The 24,960-nt window shown below is 40.3% G+C and overlaps 1 protein-coding gene across 1 annotated transcript in view; it reads right to left on the bottom strand.

Annotated features, from left to right (window-relative positions):
* Positions 1–23,302, bottom strand: part of SPAG6 (sperm associated antigen 6) — a 36,983-nt gene extending 13,681 nt beyond the window's left edge. The window contains exons 1-6 of the mRNA XM_032696524.1: positions 23,206–23,302; positions 23,011–23,106; positions 12,124–12,290; positions 8,442–8,625; positions 1,670–1,875; positions 622–795 (exon numbers count right to left, since the gene is read on the bottom strand). Coding sequence (XP_032552415.1) covers positions 622–795; positions 1,670–1,875; positions 8,442–8,625; positions 12,124–12,290; positions 23,011–23,106; positions 23,206–23,230 — 852 coding nt within the window. The 5' untranslated portion in view covers positions 23,231–23,302. The remainder of the gene's footprint in view (positions 1–621; positions 796–1,669; positions 1,876–8,441; positions 8,626–12,123; positions 12,291–23,010; positions 23,107–23,205) is intronic.
* Between the last annotated feature and the right edge of the window lie 1,658 nt (positions 23,303–24,960).

Genomic DNA, 24,960 nt, shown 5'->3' with positions numbered 1-24,960 from the left:
GACAGATTAACATAGTTATAATTATTTGGTTTTTCTATTTATTTTGTATTGACTTTGCCAAACATCCCCACCTTCCTGTATCAGCTATTGGCAAAAACAGTGCAAATGCTGAGACTCAAATTACAAACTCAAGCTAATAACAGAAACTACCATCAGTTTAATAATAAATGAGAGAATTTTTGACCTTCACTGTCATTGAAAAAATAATTAAAATGTGATCCCAGCACCCCAGAAGATTTTTTAAAAGACACACACCATCTATTATTGTTACAGGATGATCATGCAATTTATTAGCTGCTATCATGACTTCTGTGAGGCTTTTCTCATGATATTTTTAATATCTAGGACTGACAATACTGTCAGCCTAGAACTCCCTCTCTGTGCAGATATCTCATAGAATGAAGTAGGTAGGTATACATTTTATGATTCCCAGTTTCCTAACCCAATTCATATTCAATACACATCTCATAATATCAGCAAGCATTTCCATATTTTCCAATGAACATGCCAAACAGCCATTTGCCCTCCCTTTCGAAAAGCAAATGACAGAATAATCCTGTATTTTATTTAAAGTGTAAAATCTAATGATATGACCTTGTATTTGCATTTTCAAGGTTTTACCTCAGGCGAATGCTTTGCTATCTCTCTAATTAAAGTTGCACCATTTTTCTTGACATATTCATCTGAGTCCTTCAGGCATGTGAGCACAACTGGGAAAATTTCTGCTTCAACCACCAACTCTGCAAGATCCACTGAATGCTTTGCTATTTGGCTTAGAGCTGACAGCACCTGACGCTAGTAAATAAAAATTGTTATAAAATCAATAGTATACAAACATCCGACAACACACACTCCCCCTGCACACAAAAATCTATTGCATCAAGGAAAACAAAGCAGGATAGGGAAAACAATTACAGCTATTTTACAATTCACTGAGTCAATTCATGCACGAATATAATGGCACAGAACATTCGCTGGTTCCTGAATAAAAGTTTCTCTTTTGTTTTATTCCATTCAAGCTTGCTATGTATTAAAAAAGCAAATATATATATATGCCATTTAAAAGTTTAATTTAAAATTCAGTAAAATCTACAGAAAATATCTTTATTTCCATAAGTTGGATCTGTCAAATCTTATATTAAGGATTTTTTATCTATTTGTTTGAAGTGGCATTTTTATGTTGCCTTCTGTTTCTGTTAGAGTAAGACGGAAAATTTATATTGAGAAACAATTTTTTTTAACCATTAAACTCTAGTGATTAAACCCTTGATAACAACTATTCACATTAGATAGTACATTCTAAAATACAATACATTTACTATTAACTGCTTTATCATATAATCTTAAGTATGCAAAACCTTTTTTGTAACTGAAATGTGCAAATTTTATCTATTGAAAGTATCTGTTGCATTCTTTATATACTATGTATTTCTAAAAAAACCCATACTATTCACTTTAAAGACTAGTTTAGCTGTTCCTTACAGAGCTGCAGTTTTTATCCAGTAGCTAAATTTGTGAATGTGACCAGAACTCTTTGTCACCATCTATGTACTTACATTTTGTTAACACCCAAACCGAGAGCTTCTAAATAAATATGCACATCAGTGTCTTTGATTCAGTATTGAGTAATGACTGGTATAATGGAGATTTTAAAAAAAATTAAATGTACCTTCAGTTTAGCATCAGGGTTCGGGATCATCTGAGCTAAGTGAGCGATAGCTCCTGCATCCACTACTGTCTGTGCTAACTCTGGAGAATGCTTTGAAATATCACTGAGAGTTGAAGCAGCAATCCTTTTCAAAGCAATTTCTGGCTCCTGGATACAGAGCACTAAAAGAGGAACAGCGCCTGCCTCCACCACAGCTTGTGACAGTTCTGTAGGTCCAAGGAAAGTAATTAAGTGAGTATGGGTGACTGACCCTTGTGCAAGCCATTTTTCACCCTGACAGATACAGCAAAGGAAAAAGGGGAGGGTGTAGTTCACTGTCTCGACATCTGCATTTCAAATCAGCCCTCCTGGTTTCATAAACCGTGTGGACCAATCCACAACTGAAAAGAATGCAGGTCAATAGATGGACCCCCATTTACATGCACACATTTGAGGTAGATTAGGCTGAAATGGTTTGTTATTCTGTTTTCTTTTTCTTTTTTTAAAGTAAGCAGATGTCAGCTGTTTAAACCCTGGCTATTCTACACTGATCAATAGGAAAGCATTTTATGCATGGCTAACAACAACACAGAAAGCCAAAGTACCAAAATTTTACCGACCACCTAATTAGAGAGCATTTTACCCTCTTTAAATGATAAGCAGATATTAGCATAGATCAAATGCCAAAAAGAAAAATACAAAAAACATACATAAAAGATTTATCTTTCATAAAAGATTGGGAAAATGGAACTTGCTGATCAAACTAGTCTTTGCTACCATACATGGGATGAGACAGAATTTATACTTTAATGACATGAAAATGTTATCAGACACAATTAGACAAATGAGAAATATCATCAGTGAGATATTGTGTGTCTGAGATTAGCACAATATCCATAACTAACTGCACCTTATATTAAAAAAAAAAAAAAAGAAAAGAAAAAAAATCTGAGCATATGATTAGCTGACATGGACAAAAATTACACTATTAGAAATTCATTAGCTCTCTCTGTGTATGCAGCATTAATCACAGTCCTAAAATGAGAATTACTGAATATCAGAAGCAAAATTTATATTATAACCAAGCTGTGCTATTTTAAAATAGTGTTGAAAAAGTGGTAAAAATCATAGGGGATTCAATAATCTATTAGGTTCTTCATTCAGTTTCGCTACACCTTATTACGCATATCCATTATTATCTTTAACATTTATCTTGACTTACAGTACCATGGCAACATATGGCCGTTGTATTTCAAGACTCTAACTTAGCTTTTGATTTATAGTCCATCCATAAAGAGATTTTCATACTAAGAAAAATACAGCATACTTCATTAAATATACATAGACTAATATAGTTTTTCATGAAATCTGTAAGTCATGTCATCATTACATTAATATCCAAATAACATTCCAGACCGGATTTGTTTTCAATTAGTGAGTTACAGCCACACATTGCAACACATGTGATAAGTCAAATATTTACACTATGTATGTTATTTTATGATACAATATTTTAAAGAAAATATAAATATTACATCACAACATTATATTAAATAATGCAGTAATTTTTAGACTAATACAAAATTAACCCTACAAGATTCATTTTTCAAATAACTATTTGACTGAAAATTTAGCATGTGCATCCTCAAAATACATACAAACCGTAAGATTTCAACAAAACTTAAATGTTGTATCTTCATTTTTACAAATTTGAAGTGAAATGTACCTGAAATGCATGTAAAAACAAATCTGAAAACTAGCCACTGTCAGCTTTTCATGGAAAAAAGCCATACTCAGTTTCTTCAGATTGTGTTTTGATGTGCTTTGGTACACTGACCAAGTGGAATACATTGTGATCTACTGACCAACAGTCCAGATTAATCCATCTGACTGTGCCTCAGAAGCAACTTCACACCAACCAACTCAGTTGCCTACAGTCTGCTAGGAGATGCTAATAGCAAGAATATGAGGTCAAGAGGGACATGGTACTAATTAGAAGAATGGGTTTCTTTGATGCCTTATGAGCTAAAATCATGAAGTTCAAGCAGGGAGAGAAAAAGCAATACTTTAAGGTCACAGCTACATCCAGGCATGCAAAAGTAGCCATAAAAGTTATTTGAAAAGAGCTAACTAAATCTGATTCAATTTAGATCAGCTGTTGCTGTTAGAAGTCTGATATAATTTAAATACTGATGGTTATTGTTGGTCATGGGTAATTAAATGGTTGTTCTTCCAGTGGTGTTTATAAGGTTCATGGCTAATAACTTACCACATGGAGGGCTGGACCATGTGCCAAAAGACAGACAGGTTGTAAATGGACTCTCAGAAAAACAGAAAAGCTAAAGAAAAAAAGGAAATATAGAACTTCCCATGACATTTCCCTGCAAACTCAGCCCAAAATTACATATCTAAGTATTAATGATTCTATTATAAATTGTAATTCTTCTTTTTTTTCCTCAAGAAAAGGCTCAATTAACCTTTCTACTTGGTAGAACATCTTTAATGCAGACTATACACCAAAGGATTCATTGAACTTTTCCATCCAATTGCAAACACAGAGGTGGGCGAAAAAAATGAAGACTGAGGAGTTAGAGGAGAGAACAAAGTTGTCAACAAGAAATTTGTCAAAACAAATATTCAGCCAAAAGAAAATTAAATTTTTATAATTTGGAACAAATTACAAAAATACTTTTCCAAATACTATGCCAAGGCTGCATTATAAGGGTAGAGACAAGACTGATAGCAGAAGAGGAGAAAGGCAGCAGAGAAAAACTAATGTATGAACCTCATTTAATTCCACAGAAGGTTTTGAAAACCCTAGGCTTGGAACTTCATTTTGAAGTACAGCTCAAGGAACCTGTCCAACTACATGATGATAAAGTTCAAATCCCTCCATGAGGGAAAGTGCTGAGAAACAAGAGAATTAAGGCTCAAAACCAACCATAAATTAATTGCTTTTGCCCAGATCAAAATAAAGAAGATTTTAGAAAATGGAGACACTCTAGACAAGACTGAAATGGATGTAGAAGAAAGACTGATAAGAGAGTCTTTAGAGTTTAAGATGTCACCAGTTCAACTAGAAGTTGTACGAGGGTTGCACTGATTTGTGTCAATACAAAAGTACTCATCAGGGACTAAGAAATTAATTCAAAGTAGGTTGAGGCCTCGTCATGAGTTTATGTGATCAGGACAAGTGGAAAGCTAACAAAGAGGAGTGAAGATCCTAACTACATACCCACTGAAATCAATGGAAAGTCTTACAGGATTATTCTAAACTGTTTTAAGGTGTTAAAAAAACCAACATATTAACTTTAACTAATGTTAATATGTTGGCAATAATAGTATGGATAAAGCAAAAAATATTAGGGAAAAAAGATGAGAGTGAGAAAGTGAATGTGCAGGTAGTCCCAGACAAGGAAAATTGGCTCTGAACAGTATCACATTCATATAGTGGAGCAGCAGCAAAACCTTTGGTTGGGAGCAAATGCAAGTTTCAGTTCAGACCAGGGTTCTCAAACAGACCTTGCTGTGGTAGCAGGTGTATCCACAGGAAGCAACGTGTTTTAACCAAATCAACCACAAACACTGTATTTTTCTGAGGACTGTGTGACCATGTAATGGCCACATAGGAAGACTCTAAACCCCACAAGTAGCCCAAAGGCTGCACTTCCAAATCACAGGTTTATGGAGGCCACTACAACCACAGTGCTAAAGATTCCACTGGAACCAGTGGGAAAACCTTTCATCAGGAGAAGGATGGAGGTTAGGCTCAAATCACTCATGAGCTGAGCAACCTGGTCTAATCTTGTAGCAGATGCTGCTTAGAGCAGGAAGCTAGACTAGAGACCTCCCAAGGTCCCTTCCAAGCTGAGCTACACTATGATCCAAAGTGTACCACTGTATGAGAGAAAATGAGCAACACTCTCAGCAATATGATTGAGTATAAATAGTGGGGTTTTTTTGGTTTTCTACCAATTTACAATATACTGAAACAGGTGTGAGACAATTAATAAATTACACCTATAATGTAGGCAAAGAAAATGGAAAGCCAAATTATTTGCATACTTCAAACAAAAGAATTTTGCATTTTAAAAGTAACTGAATATGGTATAAGTAAAGTTTACAAAATATTTTTCATAGACTTGATGGCATTTATGGTATTTCAAACACTTCTTTTTAAACACAAATATTAGAAATAATGAATGGTAAAATTACAGCACACTGATCTCTACACTTTGGAGTTAAGATCAGCGTCTGAAATTCATCTCAAAGATGAACTTCTCCTCTTCAAGAACATGGAGAACTGCAAGAGCAGTTCCTAAATTTTGGAATCTGACCTGGCAGGATTTCTTGTGTATTGAAATCTCATGAGATATTTGTTTTGACCTAAAATCTCACAAGCCTTCGGGAAACATCTGTTCACAGAAACGAAGAGATTGTTGGATTAAGTCAGTACAGAACTTGCTAAGCAGAGAATGTTTCCATCAGGAAAAATAAAAAAAGGAAGAAAATCCTTGATTTCTCAAAATGGAAGTCTTTTCATGGAACATACATTGCAGTTCTTAGACAGCAGATTTACCAGATCATGGATGGAATTTCTGATTAAAAGCAGAGAGACCCTCACCACTGCAAACAGTTATCACTGAATGCTGGGAGCCTTTGACTGCACTTAGGAAGACAGAGGGTCACATCCTGTCTAACACAGATCAGAACTTTAATCTGTCTTTCACATACATCCCAGAGATATGTTGTAATTATTGAACTTTTCTTGCTGGGCCAGATAAATCTCCCTATCCCCCAGCTTTTTCAAGAGAGAGAAAAAAAGTCTCAATATTATCCCAGTTTGGAACTGAAACACTTTTTGAAACTGAAAAACCTTTTATGGGTGGGGAAAACCATTTCACACACAGCTTTATTTTAAGCTGCATTATGTGTCCACAGAAAGTTAATGACAAAAAATTATAACTGCCAAATTTTGTCAACACAAGCATTTGAGTCTAATCCAGAGTTTCTTGAACAGTAAACACCAGATGTTGATAAGAACAAGTTCACTTATCTCTGTATCCCATCTCCAACAATATCCTGTTGCAAAGGCATGCTTGTAGGAGTGTAAGAAACATACCATACAGAGAGTGATCTTTTCTCAGTATAACGCCTCTACTTTCAATAATCATATTAGAGACTTCCTGTGACTGTGTTATAAAGCAAGGTAAATCCTCTAAATTACCTGTAGCTGGGCAGAGGAAGAACAATTTTTCCAGGGATCTTTCGGTGGGGTTTTTTGGGGCTTCGTTTGTTGGGTTTTTGGGGTTTTTTTCACTGATTGCATCTAGTGATCTGTCTATGTCCTCATGCTTGCAGCTTGGTAGCACATTTTCAACCTAATTTCTGAAAATGCTGTTCTTATTGCTGTCGTAAATTGACATAAGGTATGCACCCATTCACCATCAGCAAATACATTATTCATAACCATGGAATAAAAATTTGTACGAAGAATTTGTTGTCTTCAATACCCCCACATCACCTCCATCTTTGCAAACAATGCTGTCACAGAGTGAACTGGATCACCCTAAAGATCCATCAGCATTCATGCAGTGAATAGCATGAAGGGTAATTGAAGTGAGTCAATATTGATTTACTGACATAACAAAACTGCAGAAATGTTTATGTTAAGAGTAACACAGACACACTACACACGTTTACACAAATGAACACTTTTGATATTTAAATAAGTATATTTCAGATGGAAGGAACAATTATTTTCCACCAAGGGTGGGATTCAATCCTGGTGACCAAAAGACAAAAAGATCTTTACCAGAGAGGTGCCCCAAGAATTAATCTGTTCCCCAGAAAATGCAGTCTGTTAGAAAGGTGCTAACAACTTTGGAGACTGTCTCAGCACTTTAACCCTCTAAGTGGGAAGGAGGAATCCCTCATGCCTTCTGCAGTCCAACAGTCTGTATTGATTAAAGAAATAAAATCACTTTCACAGTCTATGTACATTTTAGAGCCAAGTATAAAACCATGAGTTAATGTTATGATCCTAGAATTAGTTTAAGTTCAAACAATATGAACCCTAGCCATTTCTCCCAGCCCTTCCAGACAGCAGTTTCTTCCCTCAGTTCTTTGATTCATAGCTCTAAACTTTTACTTGAACTATATAAATAGCTGGTAAAAGAACTATGAACTACATGGATCAGCTTTTAAATAGGAACATGACACCACCAGTGAGTTATACAACTGCCTGTGAGACAGCAGTGAACTGTTCAATATTGGATTCCTAGGATCTATTCCTGACTCTCAGAGAGGAGTGTGGTCTACTGGCTAATGATAATATAGTCACTGCAATGAATTTGGCCTATTTATCCTGCAAACACTGCTGTAAGCTGAATGAAACTTGCTTCTCCCTAGGCTTGTCCATTCCACTATGTATATAAAGTAAGAACTAATGTCAAGCAAAAGAACCTTTGTTCCGCAGTAACACTCACACAATACATAAAGATTCAGAAATTTCTTCATGAAGATGAATAAAGCAGTGTCCTTTCTTGGCTGCAGGCCAAACACATCTCCTCTTAGAGCACTTCTCACAACCAGGCACTCCTGGTGTCAGGTATGCCAGTTTCCCACAAAAGGTACAGCATTGTAGGAATGGTACAGTTACATTAGGGTTTTATCCCAAATTTAGAATTTTATAACAGAAGAAAAAGCATCTTATTCTATTTATCAAAAACATGCAATTTATTGTAATTATCACATAACATTAAGCTGAAAGATAACATGTGAAACTTGTTACCTGGATTGTGTCGGGCAATATAATCAAATGCCCAACATGCACCTTCTTTGACTCCAGGGTCAAAGTCTTCCAAGCAAATCACCAGCGTTTCCAGTGCTCCACTGTGAACTACTGCCTGAGCTAGCTGTGGAGAATGTTTAGCAATTGCTCTTAGCACAAATGCAGCTGTTTTCTTGTAGTAACGCTAGACAAATCAGAAAAAACAAAGCAAACAAACTTTCACTAACATTAAGTAGTTCAAAGCATAATACAGTACAGACGTGCCTAAATTAGACGTTTTTAGTAGCAGCAATATCTCATACCAATCCAGATCAGGACCACTAGACATCACACAAACAACGAACCTACAGTTCTTTGAGACAGCTCACGATCTAAAATCTACAGTAAGTGCATAAACAAACAGAAAAAATGAGAGGGCTAAGAGGATATGGGGAAAAGATAATAGTCTAGATAAGTCTGTTTGTTCAAATGAGTAGTGAACGACAAGAGCTGCAAAAACAATAGCTCTTAACATATTTAACCAGATTACACAGGTTATGCAGGGCAAGCTCCTAAAATAATTCTACCCATCTGTGATACTAGCAAGGTTTTACAATTTCTAATGCAGATACCCTCACAACATCTCTATGAGAAAACAATGTTTACATTTACAAACAGGAAACTAAAAGCATTAGATCCAATAAAAGGGTTTAGGATCTGAATCCTGAAATGCCTAAATACTGCCTAAAGTCCACAGCTAAGATCCTGAAAACCCATCCCTCCAACACCCAATACTGAATGACCCTACATTTTGATCAAGCAGCCTGCAATTTTACTCCTGCATGTGTGCAGAAACAGCTCATTTTGTACAGGACTAAGCACTTTGGCACCTCTGTCATAAGTGCCAGCAAGTCTAAGCTCTTGTCTCAGGTCTGTCTATCCTCCTCAGTGCTGGACCAAATACATGTTTTGAGTATGCATATTTAATATATGACACTGCACAATCATGGGGTTCCCATGTAAACTGCACCAGTAGTTGTAGTTTCTTCTAAAAGCATAGGTAAAGTCTTTCCCCAAAAGTCACATTTCAGTCTCCTCTTGCAGCTTCATAACACTCACTGGGGTGTGGAAGCTGAACATTAAGTTTCTTCCACTGCCTTATAGTTTCAAAATCTAGAGCCTGGTTAAAGTACTCCAGCCAGAGAAAACTGTGTTGTGAGACAGCTCTCCTCCTTCGTGAAGGGCAAAATTCATAGGGACACAAGTAACCTACTGCTATGTCCATGTGCCCAGAGTATGGTCTCCAGCCTGGCCATTGACAAATCATCCCTATGGACAAGCTCTAGAGGACTCTTCCTCCACATGCCACCCGGCTTTGATCTCATCCCAAGATGATTGATTCTCCCCTGCTCTGCACAGGGAGCCTGGGCACTTTATAGTGCTAGATTCCTACTGTCAATATACCCAAAATTTAAACAATGTAAAGCCCACATCCCTTTTGGATCAAGTCCAGAAAAACAAAGAACCACATCATTGGTTTTTTGCATCCTGTAAGGTGCCCAAACACCTTCAAAAGTCTGATCTAAAGCACTAAGGTATGGCAACAAAGAAGTACCTGCAATGGCCCCACAGGAAGCAAAATGGACCCAGGCCACCCCCTGGCCTTGAAGGAAGGTGACAGCATATCACATTCATCCACCTGAACTCCTCTTTCCTCAAAGCACAATGGCCTTGTCTATGCTACTGGAAACTGTCCCTGCCTTGTGTTATCTTTAAACCATGTCCAGGCATTGTTGAGTAGTCTGATGGCTGGCACTGGCTAAAACCACATCAGAGAGCCTGTTAATGATTAACAAGCACAGTCATCTTCCAGTGCTCAAACACATGGCCTTACCTTCCTTAGTTTACCAGTAATGATATAATTCCTTAATGCCAAAAATCCAGTCTTCTAAGTTAAGGCCTACAAGCAGGTACATTAAATATAATTTACAAGCAAAGCATTAGACCTCATTTAGGGGGAACAGAAGTTAAGGGAAACAGAACAGAAAAATGGTCAAATTCCCAGATAATTTAAGTTACCCCAAGTTTTGATGAACTCAATGGAGCTATAGTTGTTTTATATCAGTCTATGTCTGTGCAAATATGGGTATGTTATTTCTGTTAAGTAATTATGCTCCTGGCAAAGAAAAGCACTTCTTTGTTTTTATTATTCAAAACACATTATTTACAAACAAATCATATTCACAGGCAACAGTCAAAACACACTGTAAAACCAGATTTTGCTCTGTTTAATTGATAAAACATTGATCTGGGATGTGACCCTGTAACTGTTCTCCATAAATCGGTAGAAACAGTATTCATTGTGTGCTCAAAGAACCTCATCCTTAAATATAGATGTTGATACATTAAGATTGAGTGGAACGGAAATGTTTTCTTTTGCCTATGGGAAGTAGCAAACTGTATGCATTGCTAAACTCTGCATGAACTGGATAATGAGTTTCACTTGCTCTCAGTCACCAAGGCATATTATGCTTTCCATGACCTCAAACTAGTCTTGCTGCTGCCCCAAGTAATTCTGAATTACAGCTATCTGAGTGTAGTGACAGCATGAGCAGTAACATGGAAGAGATAAATCAGGGTACTCCAGCTAATTTAGTGAGAGGTTTGAGTTGTAGCGGGGGGATAGTTTCCAAACCAACACAGAGGGTAGTTGTGTTCCCTTAAAAATAGAAATAAAATAATCAAAATGCTTATAAACTTGTCTAATTAAAAGCTTAACTTTCTTTCCATACTACACCAGTATCTTGCCATCAAAGTTTTTCTTTACGTTTTTTTTCCCCCATGATTAATGATTCTATATGCACAAAAAATATGCAATGAGTACTTACATCTATGTTTTCCTCAAAAGATTGAAAATTAAAATATATAGCTTTCCAAATTGTATTTCCATTGAAAACCTACTTCTTCTAAATCAAAAGTGCAACCTTAGCACGGCCATGATATCAGTGCATATAACTCTCAGCTGTCTCTCTCCAGTTCTTAAGAACCTTACTAGAAAGTATTTCTGTTAATCTAGGTTAGCATCACTGGAAAATCAAAGCTGGAGGAGACATGGAGCTTGAAGAAAAATATGTAAAAGGGAGTAAAAGAGACCACCAGATGTATTTGCATTGCAATTGTGACTATACCTTGTTTGGTTTTGACAAATATGAAAATGAAAGCCTTTTAGTATATTTTTCTATGCCAGTGGTTTGATATTTCTCATGCTACAGATTTCCAAAAGCCTATGTTTGGAGATATCAAATATTTCATTACAGAAGTTCAGGCTTTTTATATGTATTTTACAATTGTCTGGTATTATTGTCAAATCCTAGTCAATTACCACCCCAGCTTTCCAATTGTCTCATTTTTAAAGAGAGAGCTTTTACAAAGCATCACTCAACATTTTAAAAACATTTCAGTGCAATGAATATATTTCCTATAGTGCATTAAACAGTAATACGATATTTTAAAGTCAAGCTTATTTGAAGTCAAACTTAGGCACACAGTGATCTCACAGAGGTTCAAACACACATGGTGCTCTGACTTCAGTACATTTAATGTCATATTAGAATAACAACAGATGCTGATACAGAAAGATTTCCCCTTCCCTGTGCAATAGTTAAAAAAAAAAATATTACTTAAGAAAACAATCATGCCTTACATTCTCCTCAGGCAATGAACGGACGAGCTGTGGAAGAATGCCTGCCTTCACAACTGCCTCTGCCAAGTCCACATTATAATCAGCAAGTCTCCCGAGACCCAAGGCAGCAGTCTGTCGAACACTTGGGACAACATCCAGCAAAAGAGGTCTCAGCAAAGACACTACACCTGAGTTACAGCAAGAAGAAGAAACCCCATTTGGTAAGCAGAAATTTTTCTAAACGTTTGCCTTTATTCATAAAAACCTACTCTTCCAGGTAATAAGAACATGTAGGAAATCCAGGTGTTCCGCTGAAATGAAGTTGGCACTTGGATAGCACTGCTGACTATTTCTGACCATTGTTCATAGGTACAAAACAATTCTGAAATATAAAAAAGTCACATGTAGAAATAAACTGTATTCAAATATCTGTAAAATACGTCTTAAAGTTTACACAAGAAAATAAGATATATTCAAACATATATAAAATGCACATGTTCACATATTCATGGGAAACTGCATCCAGAGGTCCTGGTGGAGAAGACATTGTCTTGTCACTCATTTATCATGCCAGCAGAACCTCTCATTGAATTGCACCAAATTACATTTCATCTGTTATAAGCAATGACTTAGAGACCAAAATCCACACTATATTATACTCCAGATAGAAGAGCTGAAGATTTTCTTACCATCTTTATGATGTGTTTCCACTGATGAGTTCACAGTGTATCAGTTAAGCATAAAGAATATGAAAGTACCAGTGAGGGGAACTATAAGGAACTAGAAACTGAATTACTGGATAACAAAATGGTAAGTGAAATGGAGCTCAAACAGGAAACCCAACCCCAACCTTTTATATGCAGTGATGGACCCCAAACAGATTACTACCAACCAGAAAATCTCAATGTGAGAGCAGACATGTGGAGATACCAGCTCTTGCTCAGTAGCAGAGAAGAAACTTTACCCACAGAAGTACACAGGGTGCTCAGGATTATCTGGAAAGGGTAGAGACCAAAGCAGAGACCATCACTATCCTACATTTAATACCCTCCAGTAGAGCAGAACTGAAAAAGGTTCAGTGAAAGGCAACAAGGATGATCCAAGATGACCAATCTGTATCTGGAAGCTCCTTCTACAGTTAAACACTAAGGTTCTTCAATAAGGATAGAAATAAGATTCAGTTGGTTAAATAAAAAATGTGATTTCTAAGGTCTGGGAAGGGAAAATCACTTGTATTGTGATTCTTCAAATGTGCTCTCCCTCTACCAGCCAGCTGCATGAATTAACACTTTAGAACTTTACACCTCAGCCAGAAAGCAGAGCTCTCTGAAAATGCAGACGTGCAACAACAGAATACCGAACTCTCAGAGCTACACACGTTATCTTCATATCAACTTCCTCAGCCCTTTTCACTACATTTTTTTTTGGTAACAAAAGGAAAGATTTAGTTGGGTGACTGTGGAGGAAAGCAAGACTTCCCTCCCCAAGGGCTCTTCTGGTTATTAGCAGTGAGCAAAGGTCTTTTAGTGTGACAGTCCCACAACAGGGGATCATTGCCTAATGGAAAGTAACACCCAGGTGTTCAACAGGCACACCAAGAGAAAGAAAAGCTGAGGACCTCAGAGCACGGAATAGTCTAAAGGGATGGAGGCTATAAGAAATTACACCCATAGCATACTTCCATATAGAAGGACACTGAAAAGGAAGGAAAAAAAAGTAAGTTGAGCAGCAATATAATTCTCACCTTTATTTTACATCAAAACCAATTGCTCCAAGAAAGAAGAAAATAACCTAATAATCTATACATGGCTCTGAAGGAGCTGGGAGTGCAGAGGTGGAAAAACTAACCATGGAGGCCATGCTGCCCACTAATGAATTTGTGGGAAAGTCAATACTCCAGACAAAAGCCGCACTGTCATGAGAGTACAGCCTCCCAGCATGTTCACAAGTCAAAATAAAACAGGTCTCGGGGGGCACACAATGAAAGAAAAAAGAGAAAAGTAAAATAAAATTGTGATGTCTAATAGCACTACAGAAGCACCAAATAGGGCTCTGTAATATGCATTAATTGAACATGTATGTGTAGGACCTATGGAACAGATCTGCAATGTAGCTGGCACCTGCTCACACTTCTGTCAAAGCCACTGGGAGCTGAAAGAGGCCTCCCGTGTACAGCTGACAAAAGACAGATCCTCCAGTATTGTAAGATCAACATGAATGCATTTAGCACTTTGCAGAAGTCACTACTTCAGAATGTGGTCATCATATTGACATCTTCTCACAAACTCCCCATATAGCAGGTATGGTCTCATTAGCAAGTTATGCTTCATATAAAAAATGCACTAAGTACTTTATATGACAAATTAAAAGTAAAAACAAACATACGAGTTGGGGCCAACACTGTATATCATCTATTACCTTCTAGTAAGTCATCTGCACCCTCTGTGGGAGGGCATTTCTTGTCCTTCCCTCTAACATCAGTTGCATGGTCAAGCTGCTGAAATTCCTAAGGGAACCTCATGCTTGCTGTTCTGACTCTGTGTACATTGAAGGTATTTCAGTAAAGCAGGAACAGTTAGAAGTAGTTCACTTGCATTTAGTGTACACATATTACATTTGAGCCCTTGACTTGATATAATATGAAACAAGATTATTTAATAAATTAAAAAAAGGGAGAAAAAAATTTAGTTTTATTGATACAAAAGAGACTGTTAGAAGTGGTTGATGGAGACAGAAAGGAGCACTTCAGTGTGCAGTGTCTTGACCCTAAAAAAGCCAAGAGCCTGATGGCTGGGGCATTGAACCAGGATGTGTCCAACTGGTAATGTCTGTTCTGGTGATGGTCTCGAAACCCAGTGAAATTTAAACAGACTAGAATCACTTTATCCAGGAGCTAGGTCCGGACCATGTGACATGTTTCCGGTCTTAATGACATACCTACACACTGCAAAATGTAAAACCACATACAAGAAAGTTTACACATACATATGCTTCGAGTTCTCCCAAATGTGAGATTTATATAATTTGTATTTTCAAGATTAGTTGATACAGATTTCACTTTTAGAACGGGGTAAAAAGCCTTGAGTCTGGAAATGTTTCCATGCAGCATGCCTCCCCATCACCAATACCATTCATTTCATGGCAGTATAGACTTTGTAAAGTTGGGTGATAACATTTAAGCATCAGCACAAAATGTTCTACTGTGAATTATTTTAGCTGGTGCAGCTTAAAGTGAGGAAAAAGATGAAACGTAAAATGGGAGTTACTGTTTGAAGAAAGGGCACAAGAGGCTACAAGGTTAGGAAAAAAAAACAGGTTTAGAAATAATAGCAACTGTGCTGATCCTCAAGGAGACTACATTTTCTTAAAATGATGTCTGAATGTGAGAAGAGACAGTGGACAAATAATTATCATAGCAAGAATTTTTGAGGAACAAGACGAAGAAAAATCAATTCCTGTTGTTGTACAAGCCTTATATTGACATCAAATTAACTGAGAATTGAGAGAAGTGCATAGGTCTAGATTATGCCTGCACATTGAACACAATTGAAAGCTTTTACCTTTACTTTCCACCTTCTCTTAAAACCACTTTCTTCCTCTGTGTTGAAATGCTATCCATCATCTCCAACTACTCTATAAGACCAAAGGCTTGAGCAGTTTTCATCATTGTCAGGATTTTTACATCTTTAGCAAACCTAGTATTTCTTTCTTTACAGCACTTAGAAAAAAAAAGAATTAATTCTGTGAGAGCATGGAAACAGCTACACAGATTCTATAGTCTCCACTAGAACATCTACAGGAAAGATATCCACCTTCCCTTCTGTGACTTTTGAAGATAGTGCTGAAAAGGGCAGATGTGCCTGAAACAGGATGAAGCTTTCCGGCACTGGCCCCGGCCCAGCTCTTTCTCCCAGAGACAGCTGTATTTGGTGAGCTCCTCTATTTGATCTCTTCCTGTCAACTATCCTGTCTACAGCAAAGTCTACCCCTCTTCTCCAAAGAGGTCCAAGCCAGGAATCCTATCAACCTTTTTAATTAAATTCAAATGTATCTAACATTATCTTAGAGCGGGAAAATAGGCAAGAACCTTCCAACAACTTCCTTTTACTTTACCATTCACCCAAGTGAACAAGGCCGTACAGATCAGGGAGTAAAAGTGTCTTGCTGCTGAAACTTTAGAACTCTTAGGTCTTCTTCCAAATAAGTCTGTTGTGACAGAAGTAGAAAATTCATTAACTCTAATTCAAAGGCAACCACACGCATAGTAAACTACAAAATAAGGCATTTAGACCATTGGACAAGATTTGTTTTGGAAGAGTTCCCACTAGCACTCAGAAACTGAGTAACAAAGAATTACTGCCAAATATTCTCTCTTTCATCACAGAACCTTGGCTGACCTCAGGCAAGGAACGATTCCTCTTTCTATCCTCAGTTTCCCACTCAGATTTGTTTTAAAGAATGACACACTTTAGAAGCTGAATCACACACTTCTCAAGTGGAGCTGTTATGTACAGGCCTGATGTACTTTCTTTTAGCAAGCAAATGCTGGCTGCTGCCTATCTGGGGAAAAAAAAAAAATCAATCAGGGCAGCAGCAGGTTCCAATTTTTTTTAATTTTAAGTTTATGTAGCCAAACAAATAGTCACTATTCTGGAGAGAGCAATCTTTGCTTGGTCATTTTGATTTCTTGGGGAAAATCACCTGGAATCCATGCAGGATACTTCTACCCTCCTCCCATCCCCATCAAATCCTTGTCAAACTTGACTAATCACAAAACAGAGAAACATCACTACATTGCAAATTCTTTCCATTTCTGCACCTGAAGATGACCACTCCTACCCTATTCTCCTTCCTTAAAGGAAAGTTCATTTCTGTTTTAAAATGTGGAATAAAGTCATTCTACACTACTGCTGTTTCTGGACTCCCTCTTGTCTTAAAGATTCTGTCCTTCTAATTTATGTTTGGGATCAAAGATAACATATCACTTTTGTTTGCTACCTCTTACATTAAGAACATTTACTGAGCTAACACTGGCACTCATACATTTATCATTCATTTTTCAGAGCTCCTCATGTCAAATTCAGCTGATTTAACAAGGAAATACAACGGAAATTTATTTCTGCCTCACCCCAACTCCCTATCTTCAACTACCCTTTGTTAGAAGCAGCATAGCAGTGAGTTTTAAGTCTCCTCCTTGAAACAAATTTCTCAGAAGAGTAGTAAGAGAGAATTTTCACACTCACTCATCTCGACACAGCCTCTTCCAGAGACAACACAGTATGCATGTCTCAAGTACAGACTCCTCAAGTGTGACTCGCAATGAGAAAGGGCTCCTCACTGCAACAGTTCCATGCACAGCACAACTACAATCCTTCAAAGATCAAAGGGAACATGAATACAGTTTGGTAACAGAGACTCTGGGTAATCAAGTAATTTGTAGTGCAATTACCAGATGGTGTGGGACATAATGCAGATTCACTTTGACAGTATGACTGGAGATTTCTGAAGGATTGAGGAGCAGTAAGTTTCTCCTCCTTAGATGCCAGACCCTGCTTCTACATTAATGAAGCATAACTAATCCTGTTCCAAGAGGATGAATTTCTGAAAATACCTCTCAAGGGGGTATTAGTGACCACCACACAATCCTACACAGACACACCAAAACCAAGGTGGTCACAAGAAGCTGCTTCTTTTTAATGACCACTTGTTAAGATGAGATTGAAGTTTCTAACAAAGTCCAGTTTTGACATTTTACTTGCAAATCTCCAAGCAGGACAAGAGACTGAGAAGAGGAGGAATCCTGGAGCAGTTGAGCTTCCATTTCATTGAGTTACAGAAAAAGCCAAGTCTTCCAGCTTCAGCTGCATTTACTTTCTCCTTTCATCTCTCTCGTACTTTCCTTAATACACAGCCTCCTTCTTCTTTTCATCAGGTACCACCATGTCATCAAGCCTTGGGGAAAGCCACTCTCCACACCTGATCTGCTACAACTCCCAAGACAACCTTTTGCCTTTCTTGCCACATTGCATAGACCTCTCCCACTTCTCCTGCCACCAATGCTCAGCAAAACTTTTAACTCCAAATAAAAATAATTTAAAAAACCCAAACAAGCAACCCCCCCAAAAAAAACAAAACTAACAAACAAAAAAAACAAAACAAAACAAACAAACAAACAAAAACAAACAACAACAAAAAAAAACCAACCCTGTATGCATCCTTCACAAGAGAGGACACAAACCCCAGTGTTGAAACTGGCTACATGGGGGCACTGGAGTCTGTTATGCATATCCACTTTCAAGGTCCAAATGCTCCCAGTAAGCTTTCTATAAAGTACTGTGCTATCAAAGCACATTCTTTAACATTATGCAAAATGGGGAACTATATCCTAAAATCGCTTCCCAGAGTCTGATCCTAGTTATACAGGGCCAAGTGTCCAATTATCACATTCAAAAATGGTACATTTAAGATATGTACACCAGAAAGAAAAGTTGATGGGCAGAAAGACTCAGTTGGAGGAGGGGAAATAGATTTGATCAGCCTTTCCTCAATAATAAAGGCTCCTAAAATGACTCCAAAGATGTGGAAATATAGCTCTTAAAACCTGTCACCAGTTAGCTCTGAAGGCGAGAGAGACCTAACACTGATGCCAATCACCCTTTACTTACATAAAAACAGACCACAAAGTAGGGGGCAATCTGCCATGCCACAAGTGTTTGTGGTGGAGCCCCAGTCTGACTCAGATGAGCCCTGCCCCCAAGCTATAGCCTCTTGCCAACATGGTGAGGAACAAATACAGGAGAAAATGCTTAAAGGTAAGGACAGGAGAAGGCTCAGTCCTGGAGTATAAGGCCTCAGAAGCAGCTTGATATCAAGCATAAGGGAGAGGAGACTTGGGCTCAGGGTCGTGGGCTGATGGAGTGGAAGGACTGCTGGAAGAGACTCACTGGGAAAGGATCTTCCTTTACACTGACATTTTGGAACTTTCTTGGAACCCTGCAGACTGCTCAGCACGTAGGTAAGGCAGAGGAACAACATTTGAAGTTATCTGCCCTAGATGATAAAACCACCGCAGCAGTAAAGAGAAGGGAACCCAGGCATGTGGGGCCCCAGCACACAGGCTGCTGTACCACACAGCTTCAGAGTTCTTTTTCCACGTTCCATACTCAGCTTTCCCTATGATTTCCACAACCGTTATGCTTAAGAACATGATTAGCCCCAAGAAAGGGGTTAAAGAGCTGATCTTGTAATATCTTTAAAGTCAAAGGCTAAATTGCAAGACTAAACTGTTTCTTAATCACAATGATGGCCTTAAATAACTTACATATTAAAAGCAACATTCTCATCACCATATATTCTAATGCAAAATAAATAAATAAAAAACCGTACTGTCAGATAATTCAAAAATGAATACCCAGATGTAATTCAAGTCTTACTCTAAGTATTAAACATGAATTGTAAATGCCTCTAAAAAAAAATCAAAACAAAATGCTATTTCAATGGATTTCACTGCATTTCAAAAGGCAAAGAAGAATTAGACCCTCGGTGACTACCACTCTTAGAAACATATTAGAACCAGCTCAGGCTTTCTCCTACATCTTTTAAAAGACAGACAGCTGTCTAAATCTTAGTGCAAGAAAGAGAACTCAAATTCTCCCAAGTTCTGCCACTATAATTGAAAATAGTCTGTTTCTAGGATTTTAAGTTTTGGAAGGATGAGGGGGCGTGGAGCTGAATAATGCATTCTAGTACCAAACTTCATGAGCAGTAGCTGCCAAATGAATAGATTTATTTTTAAAGTGTATGTTTAAAACTGCTACTATCAAAGTAGCTTCTCCCATTAGTCAACAGGCCTCCAGAAACAAGACTGTCATTGTTTCACATGTATATTTACTAAATGAAAAAGGTTTAGAAGTTTTGGAGGAGATTTTTTTTCAAAGTATCCACTTATTAAATGTTCAAATGACAAACCCTGTAATTACTATTCATAGTAGAATTTAATAATAAGAAACAACTTTATCAAAGCCAGCCAGAGAGTTGGAAAACACACAGGAATGAATTCCAAGACAAAGGAATTTCTCTGATCATTCCTTGAACACCCCTGCCACCAGAAAGCTGTTAAGCTCCCAGGCACTAACCCCCCAGGACATTCCTGACCAGGACAGAGCCAGTACCATGTAAATGTGTCAAAGTCCAGGGATAGATTCCAGTTCCCTGGTTACAACAACTTTGAGGATTTCTGTTCAGTAGGAAAAGCAGCTCCAGAACTTGATGAGAGAAGAGAGATGCCCTAAAAAAGGTGGGTTTCCTGTCGGCCCTCTCCGACCTTCTTTCCAGCTTCCCAGCAGTTTTCTTTACAGGTCATACAATAACAGTACCTTAAGGTTTCTCAACAGCCAAGCCAGTGTAAGGAATTCCTGCCTCTGATCCTGGCTACTTGCTCCCCTCCAGGCTGCAGTCTCCAAATTTGCAACAATACCACTGCTTGTACCTGGTCTAATACCACAGAAGCAGGGTTTATAGCGTAGTAGAGAATAACTTTTTCAATACACTTCCATCTTTCCTTATGTTAACATGGTGTCCAGAACACCTCCACAAAAAATAAGGTCTCAAGCTAGTATTTATTTTTCTTATAAGACATTAAGTATTTATAAGGAGGACTTCTAAAATGGGATCAGATGCTTTATTCCTTGAGCACTGATCTTTCACTGCTGCCAGTCTGAATTCTTAAGGGCTCAATTTTGTTCCAATTCAAAAGTCACTGTAATCTTGCCTTCTGCGCCAGCCAGCAAAACACTAAACCCTGACAACTTTTGAGATCCAACAAAAGAACCCTGCAAGGTGCCCCTGACTCCTATAGCTAATATAAAATGACAGCAAAGACTTTCCTCATCTTCTTAAAAGAGTGATTTCCATAAGGGATGGCTAGAATTCCTATTCACCAGAATAAGAAACAAGCCCCTCAATCACTTTATGTATGGATTTATACAGAGATATACGTATAGACAGACATCTTTCTTAAATCGTTGCTCCAGTGCTCAAGACCATAAAAGGTACATCAGTGATGTGCTAGACAGCTGTGTCTCAAAATATTTGTACATGGGTTTTAATAAAAGGACCAAATCACTTTTATTTAGTGGGAGGTTTTTTTAAAAAAAAAAAACCACTTAATGACATTTGATTTAGGAGGAAGTTTTAAAACCTGTATTTAGCACATCCAGAAAAGGTGAAAACTAACAGCTATCATTTCAGTTATATAACTACACAGTATTTTTAAAGGCACAGGTGCGAAAGATGATAAAATATTTATGGTCCATTCAAACAAATTGTAATAGGAAACATCATATTTGCAGACATTCCCCTCTTTTCCAGCATCTGAAAAACTAAAGCCTGTGGAAAAGCAGCTCAGAACCAGAAAGAGCCAAGAAGGATAACCTACACAAATGCACATTTCCACAGAGCCTGATTCCCGTAAAATTAACCTTCAGACCAACACCAGCTCTGTGCAGAAGTAAGTTTTGGGCCTCTGAACTGATTAATTGTTCTGCACAAGTAAGACACCAGTTCTGAAGTAGTTATCAACCAGATTATATCAAATAATTATTTTAAGAAGAAATGCAATGCAATGGAAGTTAGCTTGGCACTTTGATTGCTTTCTTTAAATAGAAACTTTCTGCATTTTTAAATATGCTGAGCTGCAAGAAGCCTGCCTAAACGGGATCTCTCTCTGTGAGCTGGTAAAACCAGAACTGTAAGGGACACAGAGGGACCTCTTCGTACAAATAAGACATAAATTATTCCTATAGCCAATATGTCCCTTTGGTAAACATGGATCACTTGTGTAAACTATAGCAGTGGCATTAACTCACTGGGAGATTATAAACAAAACAAAACCAAAAAAAATCAAGAGCCACAGCAAGGTAATACAAAAAGGCTTGGTGTCAACATGCCACTCCCATAATCAAAACAAATGTTTCTTTAGCAAGAATTAAAGTGATAGATATTCAATAAAACTATTTTAATAAAGTTGTAAATACAATAACAGAAAGTTGTAAATATTTACACCAGTGGCTTTCATTTTTTGTTTGCTTTTTTGATACCATTGTATTTGAGAAAAGACTGACAGTTTTACTAGATCTGGGAAACAAGTATTAAAACCAAAATCTAGACAAACCAAAACATAACCAATTCATGAATACCATATGGCAAACCAACAATTGATCTCTACCACATTTTCAAACTGTCATTCAGATAATCGATTACCAAGCACCTCTTTTTCTTCTTTTAAGCTCAGGAACTTTGGTCGAGCAGAGAGGGTCTGCCAGATGCCAGCAGCACAACAGCTGGTAGAAGTGCTCCTGCAGCTCCTCTTTCTAAAAATGTTCAATTTGGTTCACGACATCCCATGACAACAATATAACAAAAGCAAATCCCTCCCAAACTGAACAAATCTGCTGACAGAAAGCATCGAAGAATTAAGGAACAACTTTTAAAGCCGGTATAAAAACAGTTTAATCTAAAGTAGGACTTCCTTGGCAACTCAGTGCTGGTTTCATCGGGAAATCCAAGTTCTGTACTTTACATAAAGCTACATTGGAAGCTAGAGGAAGTAAATGAAGAAATGGGTTATACTGAGAAATTTTCCTTGAAGTAAACACGAGATCACAGCCAGAGACACCCCACTCCGCACAGACCTGCGGGGCACCCGCCCGCCGCTGACCAGAGCAATCAACTTCCCTCGCGCCGCGGGAGACTCGGCAAAAAAAAATCTGGAAAATAAATCCTCGGTAACCGAGTGGCCAACGGAGGAGGAGGGGAAGAAAGAAGACCAAGGAAAGGCCCTGGCGGCCCCGCGGGACCCCGCAAACCCCCGCGGCCACGCCCCGCCCGGCCCCGCTGGCCCCCGCGTACCTGCGCTCCGCAGGGTCTCGATGCTCTGCGGGCGGGCGGCGAGGTCGGCCACCCCCTGCACGAACTGCGTTCGGGCGCGCTGGTACTGCTCGAACACTGCGGGCGGCAGCGCCAGGGCGCCGGGTCAGCCGCCGGGCGGGGGCCACGCCGACCCCCGGCCCCGCGGCCCCGATCCCAGCCCCGGCCCCGGCCTACCTTGCAGGACCTGGCGCTGGCTCATGGCGGCGCCGGGCGGGCTCCGCGCCCGCGGGGATTTCCGCGCTGTGGACGCGTCTCCCCGGCAACCGGGCGGAAGCGGAGCCGCGGGGGGCGGGGCCTCGCCCGTGACGCAACCGCGCCCTCCCGCCGCTGCCGCTCCCGCTCCGCCCCGCGGGCTCCGCGCGGTGCCGCCGGCCGGGCCCGAGCCCGGGGGTGACGGGAGGAGATGGGATGGGCTGCGGGGCCCCGGGCTGTGCCCGGCTGGTGCTGGATCGCACACGCTTGTCACACGCTCAGGTGCCGCTACAGGTGCGGGTATCGGCACCTACGGAGGTGCCCGGGGCCGCGCGGACCGACAGCCCCGCGGAGAGAGGACCGCCACTGTGCCACACACACACAGCTCCCGTGGGGGGCGCGAACACGACGTGACATAAAAACGTGTGCAGGAGCTGTGTGCGCTCACCTCTCACCGGGAGCTGCTGCCCCAGGAGCGCCGGGAAAGGACGGGCACGGGCAGGGAAGGCGCAGCGCCCGCAGGACGGTGCCGGGATCAGCGCAGGGACGTGTCCGGGCGCAGCCGAGGCGCGGCCCCGGTTCCCGCCCGGCGGAGGCTTAGGGGGGTGTCGGACGGCCGGGCCGGGGCCTGCCCGCCCCCGCCGGCACTGGGGAGGGGCGGCACGGCCGCCCCGCCGGTGCGCACCGGTGGGACGCGCTGCTCCGCCGGGAGCGAGTCCCTTGTCCCGCTCCGCTGCTGCGCAACTTGCCAAGGACCCGGCGGGCAGGCAGGGAGAGCCCCCCCGCTCCAGCGGAGTCCAGCGCATCGCCTGGCAGCTCCTCTGGGGTCCGCCTGCCGGGCTCCTGTTCCACTCCGCTCCCTGGGTGGGGGAGAAATAAAAAGAAAATTAAGAAAAAACAAGAGCAGTCCGGAGCTGCTCGACCCCGCCGCGCCTTTATTCTTCGGGGAGGCGGGTACTTTTAGTTTTTTCTTTCCTTTCTCACCACCGATGCGATTGCTCCTCGGGGATCTCCGCTCTTGCCCGACGCCGCCGCGCCGGCCTACGCAGGGGGTTTTCGTGCCGCACGGGGAATGAACTTGCCCCGCGGGGGACCGCGGAGTCCCCGTCCATCGGCGGCCGGGGCGGTGCGGACAGCGCGGACGCCTAAGGGCGAGCCCGTGGGCTGCGGCCACCGCCTCCGCCGGGAGCCGCGGGGGAAGAACGGCGGAAGAAGAGCCGTCCCTCGCTGGAAGGGAAGGCTTCTCTCAGTCCATACCCGGCGCGGTTAATGATCAGCCCGAGCGCACCCACCCGCGCAGAAGATCCGCGCAGGGCCAGCTCCCCGCCACGCTCAGCCCCGGGTGGCTGGGGGCAGCATCCGCTCTCTCCGTGCAGGGGGGGAAGGGGCACGGCGATGAGGGATGGTCCGGCAGCAGCCCTCTGACTCTGCCAAGCACAGTATCGCACCATAACAGTATTTTTTAAATATTTTTTTCCAACAGCATATGATTCTGGTAGATAAGTTGGGCACTGCCTTCCACTTTTCCCATCTTGGTGTCCGGCCATAAGGACTAATTAGGAATAATTCTCTTCAGAACCGGTCGGCAAAGACATGGTTGTATCTCTCAGTAAAAACAACCTTGGAGGTCTGTATAACAACTAATGCAAACGGTGGGACGGGAAAATGAAATCAGTGTTATCAGGGTTTGAATAGAAATAGACTCTACATCACGTCCAGTATCTTTTGAGAGCGATT

The sequence above is a fragment of the Chiroxiphia lanceolata genome, chromosome 1, assembly GCF_009829145.1.
Source record: "Chiroxiphia lanceolata isolate bChiLan1 chromosome 1, bChiLan1.pri, whole genome shotgun sequence".
Classification (NCBI taxonomy): domain Eukaryota; kingdom Metazoa; phylum Chordata; class Aves; order Passeriformes; family Pipridae; genus Chiroxiphia; species Chiroxiphia lanceolata.
This window is presented reverse-complemented; position numbering and strand designations above follow the sequence as displayed.